This window comes from Elgaria multicarinata, chromosome 4 (genome assembly GCF_023053635.1).
Source record: "Elgaria multicarinata webbii isolate HBS135686 ecotype San Diego chromosome 4, rElgMul1.1.pri, whole genome shotgun sequence".
Classification (NCBI taxonomy): Eukaryota; Metazoa; Chordata; class Lepidosauria; order Squamata; family Anguidae; genus Elgaria; species Elgaria multicarinata.
This window is the reverse complement of record NC_086174.1, coordinates 55,559,882-55,582,226: the sequence shown is the minus strand read 5'-3', so window position 1 is coordinate 55,582,226 and position 22,345 is coordinate 55,559,882. Positions and strand designations below refer to the sequence as shown.

Below are 22,345 nucleotides of genomic sequence, written 5' to 3'. Positions count from 1 at the left end.
AAATCGGTTAAGGGGAAAAATATTAATTAGCTGCACAGTTTTTTGATTGGTATTAATTAGTAGCACTAGGGACCATGCTTATTTATTTATTTATTTATTACATTTCTATACCGCCCAATAGCCGGAGCTCTCTGGAAGTATCTCTGAAAATACTACTCAGTTGATCTTTGTTCCACCTAAGGATTTTTATTTGATGAAATTTTGCTGTGAGGTTTTGCACATTTCAGAGCTCCATACAAACAGTGTGAAGTTCGAATAATCAAAGCTGAGGTGCTATCTAAACAGTATGAAACAAGTTTTGTAATCTGACTTCAACATAAGTTACTTATTTTAAATACCTATTTTAATAGATTGATTTATTGTCTTGATAACTAGTGCCATCTGCTGTATAATTAGAGAATTACCTCTAATTTGTAATCAAACCTGACTCACATAAGGGACAAAATTACACTTTGCAAGTGGGAACTCTTCTGTAGTATTGATTCAAACATGCTCTGAAATGAATTCTAATTGCCTCAATTTCAAAGATTGTGGTATGGATTTTACACTTTATCAACTGATATATTTTCCATCTTTTACATTGTGGAATCTTGATCTGCTCTTCTTCCGTTGGTTAGTCGGTATCTGCAAAGGAGGACAGAACTCCTTTACTTTTAACAATTGTGTAGAAGAGTATATTTTGGAAGGTGGATCTTTTTTACTTCTGGACAATTGGTACCTACCACGTCTCTCTTCTACACAGCTGTTAAAACAATGTAGGAGCTCTATCCTTCTTTTCATTGGGTCACCCTAAAAAAACAGTTGTGCTATAGGCAAGTGGATCCTATCTTGCTGTTTGGGATTAAAGATGGTTCTCCTAGATCCAAAAAGGGGTGTCTTCAGCTATTAGACTTTACATGCTGCTATTTCCAGGCACGCTAATGAGAAAAAAAATCAGCATTTCCCATAGGTTTGATTGATAAATAATGAAAACATTTTTTTCCCCCTTTGGGGTTTTCCGATGGTTCAAAAAAAGACGCAGGAAATGTGTCTACTTAATGTTTCTTTTAGAAATGCCTGTTTATGAGAATGCTAATGTGCAGAAGAATATAACATTTTCTTTTTTTACTAAACTTGCTCTGGCATTGTAAATAGTCTCATACTATAACAGAGCATCAGATAAAAATACAGCAGTCACTTATGCTTATTATTATTATTTATTTATTTATTTATTTATTTATTTATTTATTTATATAGCACCATCAATGTACATGGTGCTGTACATGGTGCTTAGAAAGTAAATACTTGACAGAGCAGTCCTATGCATCTCTACTCAGAAGTAATTCCCATTGAGTTCGATGTGGCTTACTCTCAGATAACAGAGGTTATAGAATTGCAGCCTTAGTCTGGTTTTCAGTCCATGCTTTGGATAACATGCACTCAGAAATTGTAAGTGAAAGTAAGCATACTTGCAGTAAAATGCTGCCCAGGATTATCTTTAAGATGGCCAATATTATATTCTAATTCACAGTGATAAACTCTCTTAATTTCCCCAAGAAGTTGCTCTTTGGATTTGTTTTAAATATACTTGTATCTTTCTACAGCAATATAAATTTTGTTGTCTAGTAGGACAAAAATAATCTAAAACTGTTTGCAATCTTGAACATTTTTTTCTAATTCAGTTTTGTTCTGCATCAAAGAAATGTGTAAATAATTTTTGTTAAAATATTTTGTCATTTCTACAGGCTCTAGTACAGTGTGAACAGTTTAAAAATGAGATGGAGAGACAGAGAGATCGTCTTGAAAAGGAGTTAGCAATCCAACTAGACAAGAGAGCTGAAGAGCGAGAAGCAGTTCGTGAAGAAATGAAGAAAGAAAAAGAGAATTTACAATCCATGGTATTTTAACATTTTCTGTATAAATATTTTGGAATGTAAGCAGCTTTACTTTCTGCTCTGCTCTGTTTTTTTAAAAGGTAGCAAAACATTAGGGCTTTCTTTAGCTGCTCTTTGGAAATTTTTCCATAATTGAAAATATAGTTCACTAGCTTTCAGAGTAGATGACAAGTACTGATATATATTTTTAAAGCAAGTCCTTTGTGCATATGTAAAACTTTTTAAAAGTGCTTTAGTGTCTAAAAGACTAAGCTTTTAAACGGATTTTAAATGGTTTACATCCAATTTTGTTACCCAGCTCCAAACCCTGCCTTCAGATTCAGATAGATGGTTTCTAGCGCTACAGATTAAAAGACATTGTGTGGTATTCCTTGATGGACTTTTTGAGGAAACAAAATGGTGGGAGGACTACAAGTGGAAGGTTTGGCCGTCAATGGTTTATGAAGGCAGAATCCTCACCATTTTGAGAAGCTAATGATTTTCAGCTTTGCCCCATTGTTCGATTTCTGGTTAATTATGTTTTTGTTTTAGGTGATGTCTTTATCTCAGAATGTAGCTAGTCTGGAGGCTCAGGTTGACAGGATTACCAGGGAGAAAATCTCTTTAGCCAATCAGCTGGAAGAAGCTCAGAACCAAAATGCTTCTCATGATATGGAGATTAATAAGGTAAAAAACACTTTTTAAAACACACACAAAATAGTCAGATTTCACTAGACATGAAAATAGGCTAGTGTGGTGCTGGGTCTGGGCACACTTTTATGAGCTAGAAGGATCATGGGTGGTCCCATCCTTTATAATGCCCTACCCCAAGCTGTGTGTGTGGTTCCTTCATGACTGCTTTTAAGCAGGCCTGTACCAGTCTACTTTGAAAAGAACGGATGCCCATTTTTGTTTTATAAATTGAAGTTTATAATGTTGCTCCTGTTTTAAATGTTTCATGCTGCTATTTTAACTATCTTATGTTATTGTAAAGTTTTACCTTGTAAACTGCTTTGAGGATGTTTTGCCTCAAAAGACAATATAAAATACTTTAAATAAATAATATAATAATTGCTAAATACATTTAACTTTATTTGAGAGGTTGTTGGAACAAATGTATGGTAGTGTTAAAGGGCTGCTAGATGAAAAAGGGGATAGGGACCATACACTTTTAATATTTGTGTAGAAAAAAGAATTTCAGCAGATGTAGGTTACATGACAAGCAATATCTGCTGAAATTCTCTTTTCTATATAACTATTAAAGACACAGTAGACATGTCCTCTTTCCATCTGGTCAACCTACGTTTATAAATTCTTTCTAATACTTTGTATGCCTATATTTGTATACATTAATTGGTATATGCACATAGGTTATATTAAAATATGAAGGCCTTTTATTTGGGGGTAGAAAAGATTCTTTGCATTCTGTTTTCTAAATGTGTATATGTTACTTTGCTTCTTCTTTTTTCTTTGCTGTTTTACAGTTCTTTATTAGGTCCTTAGGCCCTACAACTTTATTAGATTGTAAGCCTATGCGGCAGGGTCTTGCTATTTACTGTGTAATCTGTACAGCACCATGTACATTGATGGTGCTATATAAATAAATAAATAAATTAATAATAATAATAATAATAATAATAATAATAATAATCTCATTTCTACATAGTGGAAAGGGGAATAGCTTTGTGGGGAATAAGCATTCCTTTTTAATTAGACTCCTTAATGAAAGGGTCATTAATCTCGTACCCTCCAGATGTTTTGGACTATAATTCCAGCCAGCATGGCCCCTGCCCTAATAAATAGGCTCCCTATTAATTAAATGTGCTGGATTCATGTACCAATACGATTGAGAAGCATTGCTCTGAATGGGAGATGTTGGATTAGTCTTGTTTAAAGAGCTAAAAGTTTGTCATGATTGAGTAAACAAGTGACAGAACACTCTTCCACCAAAAATTAAAAATGTGTGTCTTTGGATCACTTGATAGTATTGACGTTACAGGCAGTGTTCTGTACATGCAAGCAACATTCACAAAACTATTTTTCACATGATAATTACATTCCAAATAATAGCAATGGTAGCTGGGAAATAGCTTTATTTCAGCAAAAACATGTTGAGGTTGGAGTGCTGAAAAAGTGCAGTATTCCCTAAGACAAAAGTGCTACCACTCAAGAAAACATCTGTGTCCCATGCAAGAAAAGAAGCATAAGGCATTTATTACTCAAAGAGCTGATTGTCTGGATAAACAATTGTAATTCTTTTTGAGAATTTAAACTTAATTTAAGGATTTGTAAGTAAAGTGGTGCTTATATTAAATGGGCCATCTTGAAGCAAATGCAACAGAACTTAACAAGGACTCTGGCTATCACATCACATGATGCTTAAGCCAATAAGGAGCACTTTTAATATAAAACCTAATTGTAATTTTAAAAGCTGCACCAACACAGGGAGAGAGGAGGTGGAGTTGCAAGTGCTGTGTGTTATTTCTGTCCCTTGAAAAGTGCCCCATTTCAGTGATGTTTTCAGGGAAGGTTTCAAAAAACATAAAAATGCATTCATGGTGTGCCAGCGTGAGGAGGAGGGAATGCATCTATGTTGCCAGTACAATAGGAATAACAATTGCTGTCTTGCCATGTTGCACTGCAGTGAAACCACTGCAGCACAGCACTAGAAGGAACATCTATTGCCTCAGGAATAGGAACATGTCTTCCCCCACCTTCTCACTGGCACCATGAAAAGGAAGGACAGTGCAGCTTTGTTTGCCCCCAATGATGTCACTACTCTGTCAAATCTGATTGGCTATGTGGCACAGTTACATCATCACATCCACTATGTAATTCCTGATTTGTTGGGATTACTTGAGGATGGATGAAATACAGAAACGGTTGCACTAAAGCAGCAAAGAGGGGAAATAGTAGCTGTAAACATTTGTGAGCAATTATGAAAAATCGTAGGATTAGTGGGCTCTTGAGCTTTTGTATGTGTATGAGTGTGCCCTAAAGCAGTGCTATTACTTTAAAAATGCAAGTGTAAAAATTTACATCCCTAATTAGTAAATATAGAAAATAGCCACTAGAGGGCATCAAAAGCTCTCATTGTAAATATTACTGTGTAGAATCCTGAAACTGCAGGCTTTTATCTGTTCAATCTAACAGGTGTGTGGAGAAATACGTTATCAATTGAATCAGACCAAAATGAAGAAGGATGAGGCAGAAAAGGAGTACAGAGAGTATAGATCAAAAACTAGAAGGGAACTTGAAATTAAAGACCAGGTAAGAGAGACCCACCATGATTAAGCTCTTAAAAATTTGAGTGCTTTCATTCTTCCCATAGTGACAACTAGTTGTTTGGGGTTCTGAAGGGCAAGAATCATTTTTTTTTACTATTTATTGCTTTATTACTATTAAAGAAATTGTTTTATTTTAGGGAGTTGTTTTCAACCCTGGAACAATAAAGGTATAAACGCCTATGTAATACTTAACATGGCCCATCGTATGTCGTGCATGATTAGTGTATGTTGTGTAATGTCCATTCATAATCATTCATTTCTGTGTTGTGTCTGCTTTCTCAAAAATTAAGATACAGTAAACAGTACCAAATACGGACAACACCACAATTTTAAAAACACAAGGTAAAATATATTTTCTGTCGTTAAAAAATGTTCCTGGTAATTAAAATTTGACTTCAAATTACAAAATAAACCTGTTGCTGGTTAATATTTGAAATGTTGAAAATTTCTTTGCGGCGTCATACAAACCAGGGGATTCTCTATAGATAGCTGTTGCAAGGCATTCTATATTAATCAATATTTAATATTGGGATAAACCACAACTAAATTAGGAAACACCTGAATTGGATATCTTGGGACTGAAACCTACTAAATCCCTTGTTATACTTTGCCTGTCTACCTGTTTAAATTTTTACTGACCACACTGCAAAGGTAATATTAAATCATATTTTCATTTAAATTTAACAGATTTGGGGAAATGTGGTGCTATGAATTAGAACCCCTATGTTTCCAAAATCCTATTTAAAACAGGAGAGATGCACATTAGCACTCTTTGTACATTTTGTGAAAGGAAACTGTATTCCAAGGACACAATAATAATTCTTTTTCCTTTTTGGGTCAAGACAACTTGGGTTGTATCCAACAGTAACTGGGCCTTAAGTAGAAACCAATTTCATTCATACAAGCCAGGGTGCCTGTGCAGAGCTATCAAGGATTGCCGCCATATCACCCCCATCTCTTTTGTGGCGAAGACCCAGTCAAAGTGACTGAGAGTGACAGTGCCCAGAAGCGACAGTTGCAATGCACTTTTTGGGTTGGCCAGCAATGAGAAAAATCCGCAGCTGCGGCTGATCAAGAAGGGGGAGGAGTGACAAGCAAGAGGCGGGCATTACCCTGGGAGTACAGAAAAGAGAGGCCAGGAGACAGAGTTGGGGAGAACAGAATCAAAGAAGCCAGAGAGGAGAGAGATGGAGAAAGCAGAGGTAGAAGCAACAAAGATGGAGCAGACAAAGACCAGTGTGGAATGAGGAGAAAGGGATGGATCAAGAGGAGTACAGAAGCATCAGCAAGAGGAAATTATTGGAGGAAGAAAACAGCTGGGAAAGCTTTGGAGGAGAGTCAGAAGGAGGGAGCAATAAGGAAAAGTGCAGTGTGAAAGTAGATATGAAAGGCCAATCTCAGTGTGAGAAGGAGGAAAGAGTAGATGCAAACAGAAGGCCACAGAGGAGCTATCCGAGCTGTGCCCTGGATCCTGAAAATTGCTTTACTGGTGTACCCTCTCCAGCATTCCTCAGTGAAGTCGCAAACAGAATGGAGCTGATGGATCTCCTGTCCCTCCCAATTTTCAAAAAGTTGAGCTATTGGATGTGGTATATCGCATCAATCCAGGCTAGTCCTGGGACATTTGATGAGTGCTAAGAGGCTGAGAAAGAGTTTATTCCATGACCCCACCTACAAAGCTAAAAGGCATTGACCATGTGACTGCTTATTTTTATCTCTTCTCTGATCACTAAATTCCATATCTGAAACAGTTACATTTATCATAACGGTCTTGTGTTGTAACATGGATCAGTTGAGCCACAATAATTGGCAGATCTGTCTCTTTATATTTTGAACTAGCGAGTGGACCCACCTTTACACAGGTTGGAATAGCCTTTAATTTGATACAGAAAAGCCTTCAAACAGATTAATGCTGCTGATGAGGGTCACACTGTACCCACTCCTTCTATGTTAAGCCATGCTGATTGGCACCTTAGGCATGACCCTTGGTGCACCCCTATAGCCCTGGAGGGAGGGGACTGTTCACTCCATTTCCCTGAGGGAGTCAGCCCCAGAGCAGGGAGGAGATGGCAACCATGTAACTATCCCTCAGACTATTCTTCCCTGGCTTCCAACTATATCAACTGCAAAGCCATGCTCTGGTTAGGGAGATCTGTCACCTAATGATTGAAGATAGTACTGTAAGCTTCAAACATATGGATACAATGAAATTAGTTAAAATTAATTGGTTTGACCATAAGGAAAGCTGAGCGAAGGAAGATAGATGCTTTTGAAGTGTGGTGTTAGAGGAAAATTCTGAGAGTGCCGTGGACTGCAAGAAGATCAAACCAGTCCATACTCCAGGAAATAAAGCCAGACTGCTCACGAGGGAATGGTATTAAAGGCAAAACTGAAGTACTTTGGCCACATAATGAGAAGACAGGATACCCTAGAGAAGAGGCTGATGCTAGGGAAAGTGGAAGGCAAAAGGAAGAGGGGCCGACCAAGGGCAAGATGGATGATATTCTGGAGGTGACAGACTTGACCTTGGGGGAGCTGGGGGTGGCAACGGCCGACAGAGAGCTCAGGCGTGGGCTGGTCCATGAAGTCACGATGAGTCGGAAACGACTGAACGAATAAACAACAAAACACATTCCTAGAGTCCCTTAATATGATTGCCAAGTTTCAGGTGTTTAGGTTTCAGTCTTGACACTGTCCTCTTTTATTATTAGCGGGAAAAGGGGATGGTGGTCAGCCATGCCCCTTCCCATGTGACACCACCCAGTTTTCATGGATCCCCTACTTAGTGCAGCCCTCTGCACCATATCCCATTGGGCACAGATTCCTACCAAGAATGCCAGTCAGGCTCAATGCAGCCCTGTTTTCCCACTGCTACAACCACAACCACCTATGTGTACACATATGCACCTACATAGATAGTAAAATGGGATATTGGGAATGCTGTGATATCCCCATCCTGTCTCTTCTCTATGTGGGATACGTGCAAATCATGGAAGGTGAACTCTGAATGGGGATACTAGAGGAGTATACATGCCTCCCTTTCCCCAGATGTCATTTTGGGTTCCCTACATGCATGTCCATGAACGGGCAGGGTGATGGGGGAAGGATCTATTTATTTATTTATTATATTTCTATATCACCCAATAGCCGGAGCTCTCTGGGCGGTTCACAAAAATCTATTGAACCTTGGTAAGATATTCAACATTTGGGTGGTGCGCTAGTAGTATGAATGGATGATGCATATTGTATACTACTATAGAAGATGACTAATTAGTATATTGCTTCAGGGGGAGAAACACTGTTCCACCAAGGGTGAGCTATTCCACCTGCTCCCCTCCCCCCCACCTGGAGGCTTTAAAAGCAAGGCTGGAGCTGAAGGGAGGTGCTGCTTCAGGGGGAGAAACGCTGTTCCAACCAAGCTTTCTTTTCTTTTTATCTTTTTATCTGGTTTGTTTTGCTGTGAACTTGTATTTAGTATATTTTTGAGTATTATTGTGATGTTGTTGATTAGTATATTGTTAAATATTGTTGTAGTTCTAATTTTTGTAAACCGCCCAGAGAGCTTCGGCTATTGGGTGGTATAAAAATGCAAAAAATGAAAAATGAAAATGAAATGAAATGTGGTTATATCAAAAAAGTTCTTCATCCTGAACTTTCATTTAGCTTAACTCCTTAAAATTAAACAGCGATTTGATCTTAGCTCGTCTATTGTGTTATGTTCCTTGGAGTATGTGGACACAGTTGATATTTTTTTTCAAATACCAAATGTTATCTTTTTGGTGTGTTTTTTTGAAAACTGAAGGACATGGCCAGCAGTGGAACTTGCCTAGATGTCCACTCCTAGACCAGTCGCAAATCTGTGCATATGCTCTCTCTCTCTCTCTCTCTCTCTCTCTCTCTCTCTCGTGTCTCCTGGAAATAGTTCACAGTAAATTGAGACTGAGTGTCAACTGCATTCCTGTAATCTGCTTCCAGGGTAATCAAAGTGAGGGGATAAGACCTATAATTCTTTGGAGAACATTTATGAAGCCGTTCCAGAAATTATTGTGCCCAAGTAGTACCTTCTAGATGTGTTGGACTGCAATTCCCATCATCCCAGCCAGCATAGGTAATGGCCATGCTAGCTGGGAATGATGGAGGTTGTAGTCTGACACATTTAGAGGGCACCAGGTTGGGGAAGACTGGTTGAGATAATACTCCTAAAACAATGATCTCGCTGAATATAAATAACTGGAGAGTTAGGAGAGGATAGTGTCATGGAAATCTATGGAGGATATTAGAACATGACAGACAGAACTGCTAATATTTCTATCAAAACCATGCATAAAATGCCTTCTGTGTTGCCAGAGAGCACCTTGGCTCAAAAGTCTCCATTTTGTCTGGAAAGTATAAAAGGCAAAGTCTAACAAACTAAGATGAAAAGCATCTGCCGTTTCCCACTGGCAACCTGTAGAAGATGGGCACTGGAGTGTCCCACCCTCTATATGTTGGCTTGGGCCCTCTTGAAGTTAATAATGCTTACTCTTCCTCCATTTTTTTAATTCAGTCAATGTATCACTGCTCAGTTGGATATCGAGCCCTGGGCTTTGCAAGAAATATTGGAACACGGCTGCATAGAGTCCAGACGCCCTGCTTTTTAAAAAATTGTTCACCTGGAGATTGTCTGTTCCATGGCCAACCCATTCTTTTGTGAATCATTATTTTCTAAAATCATAGCTAGTTGTAGACCCTTGAAATCAGTGTGATTCTATGGTCTGACTTGCTTTCAAATACTTTTCCTGAATAGTCTTTAGAGCTCCTAGTAGTGTGCCCGTTTTTGCATCTCTGAACTCTAGGCAATTCCAAAAGAGTTCTTGCTGGGATAAACAGCCTGACAGACTCTGGACTGTTTGTTTGGGTGCCCTTATTCTGTCTCTTTCTGGATTTACATTAATGCTAAGGATGCCTGCTCCCTATACCTGGGTATTGAATGGAGCATAAGAAAGGAAAGGTATAACACTCTCTTTTGACAACTTTTCAGTTCCACTGCTTCAACCATCCTTCTCTCCCCCCACCCCCGGGAACACTAAAATATTGCTTCTTTTGCTCCCCACAGACTTCTAATTTCTCCTTCACCCCTTCCTTCTCTGGGACAGCCTTCATCTGTTTACATGTAAACTGCCTATTGTTTTACTTTCTCAATAGAAAGTTTTCTGGAAATGTTCTGATCTCTGTTGCTCCCTCCCCATTACCTTGCAAGGGTACTCTGCTATCTAGACTGTGTTACTAAAAGTTATGCAAACTGTATATACAGGTGCTAGAGCACATAATTGCACCTATTGGATGGCAGTGAAGCCTTATTTGCTGTCTCTATTGCATCTAATAATATGTGGCCAACTGAGTTATCCACGTGGTTCAAAGTTTGGGAACATCTGCCCCAGTACAAGGATTATTAGAACCTGTGGAATCTCATTCTGATCAGTTGGCAGGCACTTTGAAAGTAAAATTGTTCATCGCCAAAACCTTGATGCCATTGTTGCAGATCCAGTTGAGTTTCTGGTTCAGTTCTCTGGGATCAAGTTTCAGCTTCTGAGGCCTGAGCATGTGGACAAGGTCTTGTAATAACTGCTGACCACGTGCCCTCTTGACCCTTGCCCATCTTGGCTGATTTGAGCAAGCCAGAGGGAGTGGATCAAAGTCCAAGGTGTGGTAAATGCTTCCTTGCATGAGGGAGCAATGCCTGCTGCCCTTAGAGAGGCAGCAATACATCCATTTCTGAAAAAGCCTTTCCTGAGTCCAGAGGTATATGAATTACTGGCCAAGTGGTTGAGAGAGTGGTGGCAGTTCAGCTCTAGGCACTCTGGGAAGAAATACATTGCCTAGATCAATTTCAATCTCGTGTCGGTCCTCGTTTTGGGACAGAATCACCTTTATCAGGAGAGAGAGAGAGAGAGTTCAACCCTGTGGATTCTCCTCAATCTCTCAATGGCTTTTCATGACATTGGCCATGGTATCCTGGACCTGCTCTGTGGGATGGGGATGAGTGGCAATGTATTGCAGTGGTTCCACTTCTTCCTGCAGGGCTGGTGGCAGAATTGCATTGGGTTACTGTATGACAGACTACTGGCATTTGCTCTGAGCATTATTGCAGGATACTATCTTGTTCTCAGTACTGTTTAACGTATGAAGTCATTGGGAGTAATTTTTAGGAGATTTGGGGCAATTTGCTATGCTGATGACACCCAGCTCCATTTGTCTGTGACATCTGAGTCAGGTGCAGCTGTGCAGGTACTCAGTGCCTGAAGGCAGTGGTGGACTAGATGAGGGCCAAGAAACTGAGGCTGAATCCCGAGAAGATGGAAAACTGTGGGTGGGTGGTTCCCATGTCCATGAATTATTTGTCCTGGATAGGGTTCATACTCTGGGAGTACTCCTTGAATCATCTTTGTCGTTGGAGGTTTGGGTAGACAGGGAGTGCCTTTACCAGCTTTGGCTGGTACGCCAGCTATGAATGTTCTTGTATAGGGATGGTCTGGCCACAGGAACCTCAAGACTGGATTACTGCAATGTGCTCTATGTGGGGCTTCCCTTAAGACTGGTCCAGAAACTGCAGCTAGTGCAGAGTTCAGCAGTTTGGTTGCTAAGTGGGACAGACTACTACAAGTATGTTTCACCTTTTCTCAGAGACCTGTACTGAACTGTACTGACTGCCACTATATTAATATTAAATACTTAAATTACTGGACTAGGTTCAAGGTGATGTTATTAACATATAAGGCACTAAGCAACTTGGGACCAGGCTACCTGAGGGAATGCTTTATCCCATATCAACCTGGCTATTTATTGAGATCTACAGATCACGGCCTCCTGATTGTTCCTTTGCCTGCATAGTTATGTCTGATGGCACCCAGAAAAGGAGGTCCTTTTCTGTTGTTGTGCCCCCCCCTTTGGAATTCTCTCCCCTGCAGTAGGAGGGGCACTATATTTGATGGTGTTTAGGTGCCTCTTGAAAAATGTATCTGTATTCCCAGACATTTGCTAATTTTAATACCTAGCCTGGTAGGTTTTCTTGGTTCAATTATCTTTGTATTTTATCTTAATTCTTTTTAATGTATTTTATATACTGATTTGATAATGAATATGGTATTTATATGTTAAATAAATATTTCAGAAAACATGCTAGATTCTTGGCCAGCTCTGCCAGACCAATTCTAGTCTATTCTCTGGCAGAACGGCCATGGCCACAGTGAAAAGAGGCCCTTCTAGCACTTGAGTTAAATTCCCTTCAATTTATTTTGTTCCTGGAGGGGTTATTCCCTGTCCACGGAGATGTAGTTAGCAGATTTGTATAAGCAAGTGTGATAACACCAGTCGTCGTTATCTCTCCCAGTATCACATGCCTACAATTGTACAATATTGTTCTTCATTCACAAAAGTAGGTTCCAGGGAGGTTTTCAAAGATAAAATAAATGCAACAATAAAACACAGCAAGACGTAAATCCGTAAAAATGAGACAGATCAACCAGCTAAAACCTTACTACAATGGTGACATATAAACAACTTAAAATGCCTGGGCAAATTATATATTTTTACCTGGTGCTAGGTGAATCTCCCTCAGGAGGACATCAGTGTCAAGATGCCACCACAGAAAAGATCCTCTCTTTTGTTTAGTTATAATGCACTTCTCTTACTGAACACATGTGGACAAGGGCTTCATCCAATTATCTTAATGCATGGGCAGGTTTGTCCTTAATGTATTTGGATCTCAGGCCATTTAGATTTTAGAGATAAGCACTGGCACTTTAACTGGGCTCAGAAGCAAATAGGCACTCAATGTAATTCTTTCAGATTTTGTGTAATATGGCTCCACTGGATCAAATCAGTAAGAATCCTAGCTGCTGAAATCTGCATTAGTTAAAGCTTCTGAGCTATCTTCATGGGCAGTCCCACATATAGCATATTACAGTACTCTAACCTGAAAGTTAACAAAGAATGGGCCACCATAGCCATGCTTTCCCTATCCAGGAAAGGCCACAGCTAGTGAAAGGTAGTCTGAGCCACCAAGACTACCTGTGTGTTGAGTGACTATGTTGGATTAAGCGACACAGGAAGTGTAACCCTATCCAGAACTGGTTGTACACCAGCTTCCCAAACCTGAGTAATTCTTGCATTGCTTTCAGCGTGATCAGCTCTTTGGGCAATGTGAGTGTATCACAAAAGATTTTATGACCATATTAAATTTTCAGAAGGAGCCAGCAATGCCAGTGCATTGGACACATATTCATGAAGTGCAGTGTACCCACACAATCTTCTGCAGTGTTGCCAGATGTTCCGATGAGCACTCTTAAGTTACTGTATAGATGCTCCTGCTATTAATTACACCGTCCCAACTGGAATAATTTTTATAAAAAGTTTAACCTTCCCTGTTCCTTCAGCATTAATAATCAATACATGAAGTGGAATTAGACTCGGTAGTGATGAGTTGACCCAGTCAAGATACACTTCAAAGGTATATATTTTGTCTGGGATTTACATTCCATCCAAAAAAGCTTTCCCAGGGTAGCTTTACAATAAGAATAAAGAACATGGGGGAGAAGACAGAACTCTGTAATCTAAATGCCAAAGAGCCAAGCAGTAGTCTCTCAGCACCACCTTCTGGAGTGGAAGGTAAGAATAGCCATATTTATAAGTTCTATATCTGGGGCTAATAAACACATGAAGGAAGGGAGTGCATCAGCCGCGCCCCCTCTCTTGCACATTCACCAGCCTCTGCATGTGGAGGGCAACTTTCTGAAGAGGGAAGCCTTCTGTATCCCTGTAGGCTCTCAATGTGATCTTGAATGCAGATTTTCCATAATAGCAAGCAGGGTCAATTGTTCTCTGCTTGATATTACTGGCCAAGAAAAGCAAGGGTTGAGCCCATAAGTGATAGTTCACACTTTCCCAAAAATGAGAGATTTTTAGACTCTCAGTGGACTCAGTTATGGTCAACCATTCCACTTAAAACTATTTCATCTGTTTTTAGAGATACCTCCATGAAAGTTTTACATTTGTGGCACCTTTCCCCAACTAAACTTTCTAAGATCAACCCAGCTCTGGCCCCGCCCTTTGTTGGTGAAACTCTAGATGTTCACTGTTACATGTGTGACTTTTTTGTCCTATATTGGCAGAATTTTGGAAGATGGTGTTACAGGTATTATCCCCTATAACAATTCAATATACAAAACTATGGAGCTTTAATTTTATTGTCAATACTTCACAATGAAAATGACCAGCTATTAACATAAAAACTTGCTGAGACTTTTGCTTGATGCGGCACATTTAGAAGTCGCGGCTCATTGGAAAACTGGAATTGGATTCTCAGAAAAGCAATGGTTGGAATAGATTTGGTCAATGGCTCTCTCCGAGAAATTGACATGTAATATGAGAGTCTTAAGAGAAACACAAGGATGATGTTTCACAGTTATCTGGTCTTTCATCACTTATATCTATAAGAATAATCGAAGGGGGAGTCCACCAGCTGCCCAGCTCAAATTCTGGAAAGAGACATTCTAAATACTTGTCAGATGATATGTGTTCGCAACAATTCCTCTTACTTGGTTTCATACTTACCTGTATTGTGATCCCTCAGTCTCTGTATGTATTGCTGGTTTAGTAATTAAAATGAAAGGGGGGAAAAACCCTAAAACTGAAAAAATAACCAACTATTTGCTTATACTCGATCAGATGGACACATCTGCAGACTGTATTTTCCTAACAATTCACTCCAGGTCACAGCAGATGTGAGCAATTTTATCCTTGAAGTTCTTAGCAAAGAAGTCATAGTGTGCCAATGAAATGCCTTTAACCTCCTGCAGCCCTCAAGCCTACGTAAGTGGGGCACTGATTAGCCAGGTGTTCTAGTTAAATTCCTTCTAGCTTGTCCATCCTAGGTCTTGGTTATACAAGCCAGGGTCAAGTCACCCCTTTCAGTCAGAATCCTACCTCTTATATTGATTACCTCTGTTCACTCCAAAAGAAAAAAAAACACTTATTAGAATGTTAGACAATAATGTTCTAAACAGATAATGAAATGCCCATATTTTCCAGAGCTTCACAGAGAGCATTTGTCATCTCTGAATGGCACCTCCCCCTGGAGCAAGTAACAGGATCTTAATTCTTGCCTTTTGCGGGAGAGGAGTCATACTGTCTCCTAGACCAGTCTGGAAAAGCAAAACTATCCCTCAAACCTTTACCACACACCCTTGGCAGTGACTACTTGATGTCAAGAACTGAAAACTATCATCTAGAACTGGTTGCAACTTTGAACTACACATATAATACAGGAAGGAGAGACAATTAAATTGCAAGAGGTTACAGTCATAAGAGGAATAACCTCAGGACAAACAAAGGAATACACAACCTGTGTGGGCTTCCAAGTATCAGTAAGAAAGCATGACCTTACTGTATTACTCTCTGCAAGGCCCTCTTTTCAAAGCCTGCAGATGTGGAGAGAAACATGTTGATTCCCTAATGCTTTAAAAAGTTGTGCAACAAACCCCATGCTGCCCTAGAAAGATCATTTGTAGGAAACACTGCCTCTAAAGCTGCTCCTCTGAAAGAGTAGGATGTGTTTACCTCTGGAGGTAGTTTGTTTAGGGCCTGGGATGCTTGAGTATTGCACTGCCTGATCCATCGCAAGATGGTGGAAGATGACACTTTTTTCCTCAAGGACTTTTCTGAAAATGCCACAAACAGACCTTGTCATTTCCTGCTCTCCAATTTTCCATCTAAATAGAACCAAAGTGTGCCAGATCCATTCCTGCAGATGAGACGGATTAGAGCAGAAGGAAGGCAGAGAAATGGAACTATGGAACTGTGTTACGCCCTATGGAACACAGAATTTACCTGTGTTCATTTGTTCACCTGTTCATAAATAAAAGTGCTTGCTAATGATTAGTTGTTATAACCATAAAAGCACATTGAGTACAGTACTGTATAAGAGACTCATGGAGAGTGAGTTAGTAGATATTAAATCCATCAAGAATTGAATTTCTAGTTCTCAAGTACTTTTTTATCATCTCCCTTTACTTTCCAGTATGAGACTATTTGCTAACGCTTATTCTTATAACCTTTGCCATAGTTACTAATGTCTCTGTGAGTTATGTATAGTTACACATATATATTTAGTAATTACTAAATAACAATTTGGATTTTTTAAAATGCTAAAAGTGGTTTAGGATATGAAGAGAATGTTAAATGTTACTGTTTGAAATGTAGCACACGTTTCTTTGTTATTTCTGATAAAACAGATGAGTCTTTTTAATCTTTTTTTTTTTTGGTGTGTGTGTGTGATAATTTGAATTTACGCTAACTGAGAAGTCCTTTGCACTGTGAGCACAACCAGTATTAGCAGATATTGTACTGCTTTAAATCCCAAGGCGCAAACATCTGGCAGGTAGAGGGAGGCCATTTTCAGCAAAGTTCTTTCCTAGTAGAATTTGCTTTTTTGTTGGTCCTACAGAACCTGAGCTGATTTATCTTGAGGGGATAGTATAAAGCCCATCTGTTCGCTTTAGACATTTCCCTTGAGAAAAAGATGGGAGCTTATATTTATGCCTATAGTGTGGAATTATGAGGTTGTCTTGATATTAGTTAGCAGTTGTCAAATTGTGTTTGTCTTTTCATCTTAAACATGCCTTTTAGATTTAAAAATAATATTTCAGGGTCAGACTGTTAAGGGCGGAAGTGGGGGGAGTAAGAGCGAACATCTTCCTGAACTGATGTGGCCACAAACTGTAAAAATGGAATAGAGTCTTTAATAAACCTATTATTTTCTTCTGCAAAAAAGTAAGGACTAATATGTGAGGTTACTGTGGTATTGCAGTATTTAAGAAGTTTATTTTGTGTGTATGATTGCTGAGGTGATTGCGTTTATTTGTTTCTCTTATTGCAGGCAATGTAAAGATAGTATCACTGAGTAAAAAAATTGAAATAAGCTAGTAAAAATAATGGATTTTGTGGCTCAATCACTCTCTTTTGTCAGCTTTTGGTACAGGCAGAATATAAAGAAACTATTCCCTTTTAATTTGTTTATAAAATATGAGTACATATATGAATACTATTTTTGTGATGTTTATGACTCCCTTTATTATGCTTCAGCTGTTGTAATTGAATTTGCTATGTTCCTCTATGTATTTTTAAGGAATCAGAGAAATTACAAGTAGAGCTCATTGAAAATAAACAACGTTTGGAACAAGCACAGCACAATACAGCAAGAGCTAAGGATGAATGTCTGAAACTAACAGAATTGCTGGGTAAAGCTGAGCACCAATTGCACCTCACCAGGTACCCCTTATCTTATTCAACCTGAATACCAATTTCAGTTGCATGCTGCTAATTTTTTCCAGTAGCATATCTACAGTTGTTACAGATCAACTTGAGTGCACAGCTTTCAGGCAAATTTGAAGTGAAGATGTAGTGAGCAAAACATCGAGACAAGATGAAGTGTGATAGCAAAAAATCTATTCATTCAGTTCATTATAGAGTGTTCTTTCAAACAAGCCAGGTGCTAAACATCATCTTAGAACAATTGTAGTCAGTAAAAGTTATACACATCCAATTGGTCTTTAAAGATGCAGTTGCTTGATGGGACAATTGAGACTATATAGTACAATTGCTCTCCAATTCCATATTAATATATAAAAGTGGAAATAACCACCACTTTCTTACCTGAATGCATGCATAGTTTTCAGAGAAAATTGATGTTAATGTGTGAAAAAGTTGTATCTGTGTCAAAAATGTTTGTGTGGTAGATAAGTAGTGAACAAAAAACTTTCTGAAGTTGATGCGTTTTCCTTTTAACAGTGGTCTCATTATGATTATGCATGCCTTACCCCACTGAACAGAATTATTTTAATCTTTGATTTTTAACAGGAAAGAGTTTAACCTGTGATATAAGGTAGTTTTTATTTGGGCATCTTCAGGAACACAAAGCCTATCTTTAATAGGATAATGCCCAGATTTTAAAAAAATATATGCTAGAAATCATTTAGGTTTGTAGAATTAAGGGGAGCGAAGTATATGTATGGTGTTTATGTATGCATGTGCACATGGATATGAATATAGGTGGTTCATTTGGAAGATGATACTATGCATCTTAAATGATTACACCATCCTCTTTTTTAAAAGAATCGTGTAAATATAGATCATGGGCTGGTAGCAGATGGGGAGAAAAACACCCTTCTCACAGCCTGTATTTAGAGAACAAATATGCTAGAGGTTAATGAACTTGAAAAAAGTTTTGGGTAAGTTGTTAAGACAGCAAAAGTTTTGATTTTGCAGGACTTCTTTTATAATGATTTGTTGTGATAGATAACCAAATGGTTTACCAATTTCCTTCCTAAGGCTAATCATACAAGTTATGAAGCTGTGTGGTGTCTTGGAGAAAATCCAAACTGTAGATAGATTTTCTGAAAAATTTCCACACTCTTAATAAGGTATACTAAGAGTCTAATTAAGTTAAGCATCCAAATAATATGTGATTCAGATTTGCCAAATTTACTGATTAAACAATACAGTTTCGCATAAATATGATACTTTTCATTCTACTTTCTTCATTTGTTTTTGGATGTTTGCAGAAACTAGAATAGGTTTAAGAGTGATCTTTACTTTTGCTTGTTTATGGCTTAAGTGGTATAATCTTTGCTAGCTTACAGCATTTTATAATATTTTATCAGTCATGATTACATTGTTTTTATAAAGTATGGACATTTCCCTTATTCTTTTCATCCACTGCTCTAACAACTAGACTTGCTGAGTTGTCATTTTGTAGCAATGTAGAACAGGAAAGGAGTCCAAATTCCTGATAAAGACCACCTACATCTTCAGAGTGAACCAGCACTTTCTTCACTAGCTCTTCCTCTCATTACTCACTTCCACCTTCCCTAACACTGTCTTTTCCCCCTTTTTTCCTTCGCTTGTTAACTCTTCTATAACATTGTTGCATCATATACTCAGCCACCTTTTTATTTTTTTCCTTTCTGTGCTAAAAAAAATAATCTGGCTGATGGACTGTTACTTACTTTTTATTAGCTGCTCTTCTATATTTGCCTGCAATTTCTGTATACCCTAATTACATTTAGGAATTGGGTGGTTCTCCCTTTTGCATACCCATAGCAAATCTCTTACAAGTTCTAGCTTCCAATCATTTATTTATTTAATTAATTACATTTATATACCGCCCCACAGCCGAAGCTCTCTGGGCGGTTCACAAAAGCTAAAAACGGTAAACATTAAAAATATACAAAATTTAAAAACCATCAGAAACATAAAAACAACAGTATAAAAACAGCAGCATCCATTTAAAACAACAATTCTGGGGTCCATTAAAAAACAAACTTAGCGTTCAATGCCTTTAAATGCCTGGGAGAAGAGGAAAGTCTTGACCTGGTGCCTGAAAGATAACAATGGAAAGATAATGTTATCAGTTAGGTCTATTATAGTTTAGTACAAGGATGCATACCCTGCAGGCCACATGCAGCCCCCATTCCACCGCCTTGGATGTAGACCCTCATGTGTGCCCTGACCTCATGCTGCTAAACCTGACCACCAATTTGCCACCCACTAGGAAATGCCTTTCCCAATGATCTCACTTCTCTGTTTTCCTGCTGCTAATAGCAGTGGAGAAATAGCAGTCTCAATGGAGATTGCTGATGGATTGGTGAGGCTTTCACCTCCACCCACAAATAATTCCTAGATCTCAGCAGGCAAGGAGGGGAGGTTTGAACATATGGTGGAAGGATATGTGTATGTACATGGATGTGTGTAACCAGGCTTCCCCCAACAATAGTGCATGTGGCCCTTGGGGCTGAAAAGGTTGTGCACCCTAAGCTTCTAAACTTCAGAAGCACAGCTCAGTGTTATAATTTAAAATTGTCCACTCATTCAGCTTAAGCAATTAAAAAACCTATAAATTGTATTTGCTTCCCTTGTGGAGGACCACAGTCTCAAAGGAGATATATTCCTATCATGGGAGATTATGAAATAGAGGTAGAGAAGTCCACTCTGTGACTTATTAGGAATTTAAATGGATAGAGTGCTTCTTTAAAAAGTCTGTCCTTCATATCTAGTCGTCAGATTTAGTCTAGTTTTGGCCTTCTAGAAGAGCTGATGTTTTATGAAAGTTGCACCAATAATGGACATGAAGTTACTGCTGCTCCAGGGAAACAATTCAATGGTTGATTTATAGAAATTAGAGGAACTTAAAGTTCTAATATTCATGTTTGTATGTTTTTTGGCATATTATATCTGGCTGGAAATAACTAAATTATTGCAGTTAGTGGATTATTAACATACATTATTTAAACCTAAACTACATATATTTTACATTATGTGTTGTATTTCTATGTCTTATCCTGATTGCAGAAATTGAGAACTATTAGTAAAGATGTAAAGCAAAAGCAAATGTAGTATCTGAAACCAATTGTAGCATAGTGACATGAATACTCTCCTATCTTTGCTGCCCATCTGTGCCCACACTCTCAAGTTTTTCTCTACCAACATGTCTAGAAACTTACTTTTTAACATGAACAATATGGAACATTTTAGCATTTTGAAACAGTTCAATTTCATGCTAGGAATATGGATTCTTTGCTGTTATGCTGATTACTAAACTTCTGTCATTATAAGTGGGATATACATTTCAAATCTATAACTTGAGTGCAAATGAGTCTAATCCTAATTATTACAAATTTTGAAACCTGAGAATTCTGCCTTAGTAAATAGCTGAAACTTAAAATATCGACGGTGAGGACAAAGTATATTAGTATGAGTATCTTCCACATGAAATTTTTGGGTCTCTGAAGTTAAAATCTGTAATCTATCAGCTTCTTTTCTCCTGCAGAAATTTTCTTTTTCAAAAATAGTAATTCACCCATCAGGTAAAAATTGTTTCACTCTTAATTCTACCCTATCTTTGTGATAATTGCAGTAATTATTTTGTCTAGATTTGTTCAGTTTTGATGACAACATTTAAGCTGCTGTGTCAGTAACAGTGAATATGGATTATAATTTTGTTAGACTTTTAAGATTCCTTTTAAGGTTTTTATCTGTGATGTGTTCACAGTGCTTAATGAACTTATAAATATTGAAAACCTTGATGTATTTCATTCTTCAGTGGATTTTTCATTTGCTCCATCCCAAAATGTGAATGACTACAATGCTATAAACTTTTATATTGTGGTTTTAATCTTCCATATTTTATGCTGTACCTTGTGGTTTTAATTTTTGTGAACATGTAATTGAGAGGATCTCGCCATTTCCATCATAAGCCCATCTTGCCTCTTTTGTAAATTTTGAAGGGCAGTCATATGTCTTAAATCATGTGATTAAAGTACACATGAGATTGTCAGTCAGTTACAATTTCTGGGGATATGTTTAGCCTTGTACTCAGACTTGTGAGTCTTAGTCCTATTATATCCATGTCATGTCACAAAAAAGGACTGTGCTGTAATGGATGCCTGTAATATGTGAAGTAGCCTATTGACTACTATGAGAAAGGAACTCCTGTGGGAGGTAATTCCACAGATAAAACCCTTCAAGACTTAACATGATGGGTAAATGATAAAATTAAAAGGATGTGCTTGATCAATATTGCAATGAGACATGGCAATAGAGGCTGATGCAGCATGCTTGAGACATCAAGTTATTAAGGGCTTTATAGGTCATTGGCTTGATTTGGGCTCAGAAGACATTGGGTTGAATCTAAGCAGAGCCAGTGCTACCATAGAGGCCACTCAGGCGGCCGCCTAGAGCGCCAAGCTAAGAGGGGCGCTGGGCACAGCGCAGCACTCACACGCGTTGGCTGTGAGCTGGCCTGGCCCAAGGATTCAGCTGGGCATGGGCGGGCGAGATGGTGCCCCGCGCCTGCCCAGCTGAAGCGAAGCCAGGGACACTGGGGTGGGGGTGAGGTGGCTCCACGTTCGGACTTCCGGAACGCGCCCAGAAGAGAGAGAGAGAGAGAGAGAATGTATGGGTGAATGGGGTGCATGCATGGGGTCTTTGAGTGAATGCATGTGTTCATGCGTGTGTTTGTTTGGAGTGAGTGATGCTGAGTGTGTGTGTGCGCGTGTGTGAGTTGGGGGGATGATTTGGAGGTGATATTCCTATTAAATAATGCATTTTAGACCCATAGACCTGCCTTTCTAATTTGTTTGCTATAATTGGCATGACGTATTTCTTGCACTT

At 38.6% G+C, this 22,345-nt stretch overlaps 1 protein-coding gene across 3 annotated transcripts in view; it reads left to right on the top strand.

The window, feature by feature from the left end:
• The window catches only part of SDCCAG8 (SHH signaling and ciliogenesis regulator SDCCAG8), a 125,962-nt gene that overhangs the window by 21,257 nt on the left and 82,360 nt on the right, over window positions 1-22,345 (top strand). For all 3 annotated transcript variants that reach the window (XM_063124322.1, XM_063124321.1, XM_063124323.1), the window contains exons 10-13: window positions 1,725-1,877; window positions 2,406-2,540; window positions 5,007-5,123; window positions 17,304-17,446. In XM_063124322.1, the coding sequence (XP_062980392.1) occupies window positions 1,725-1,877; window positions 2,406-2,540; window positions 5,007-5,123; window positions 17,304-17,446 (548 nt within the window). The remainder of the gene's footprint in view (window positions 1-1,724; window positions 1,878-2,405; window positions 2,541-5,006; window positions 5,124-17,303; window positions 17,447-22,345) is intronic.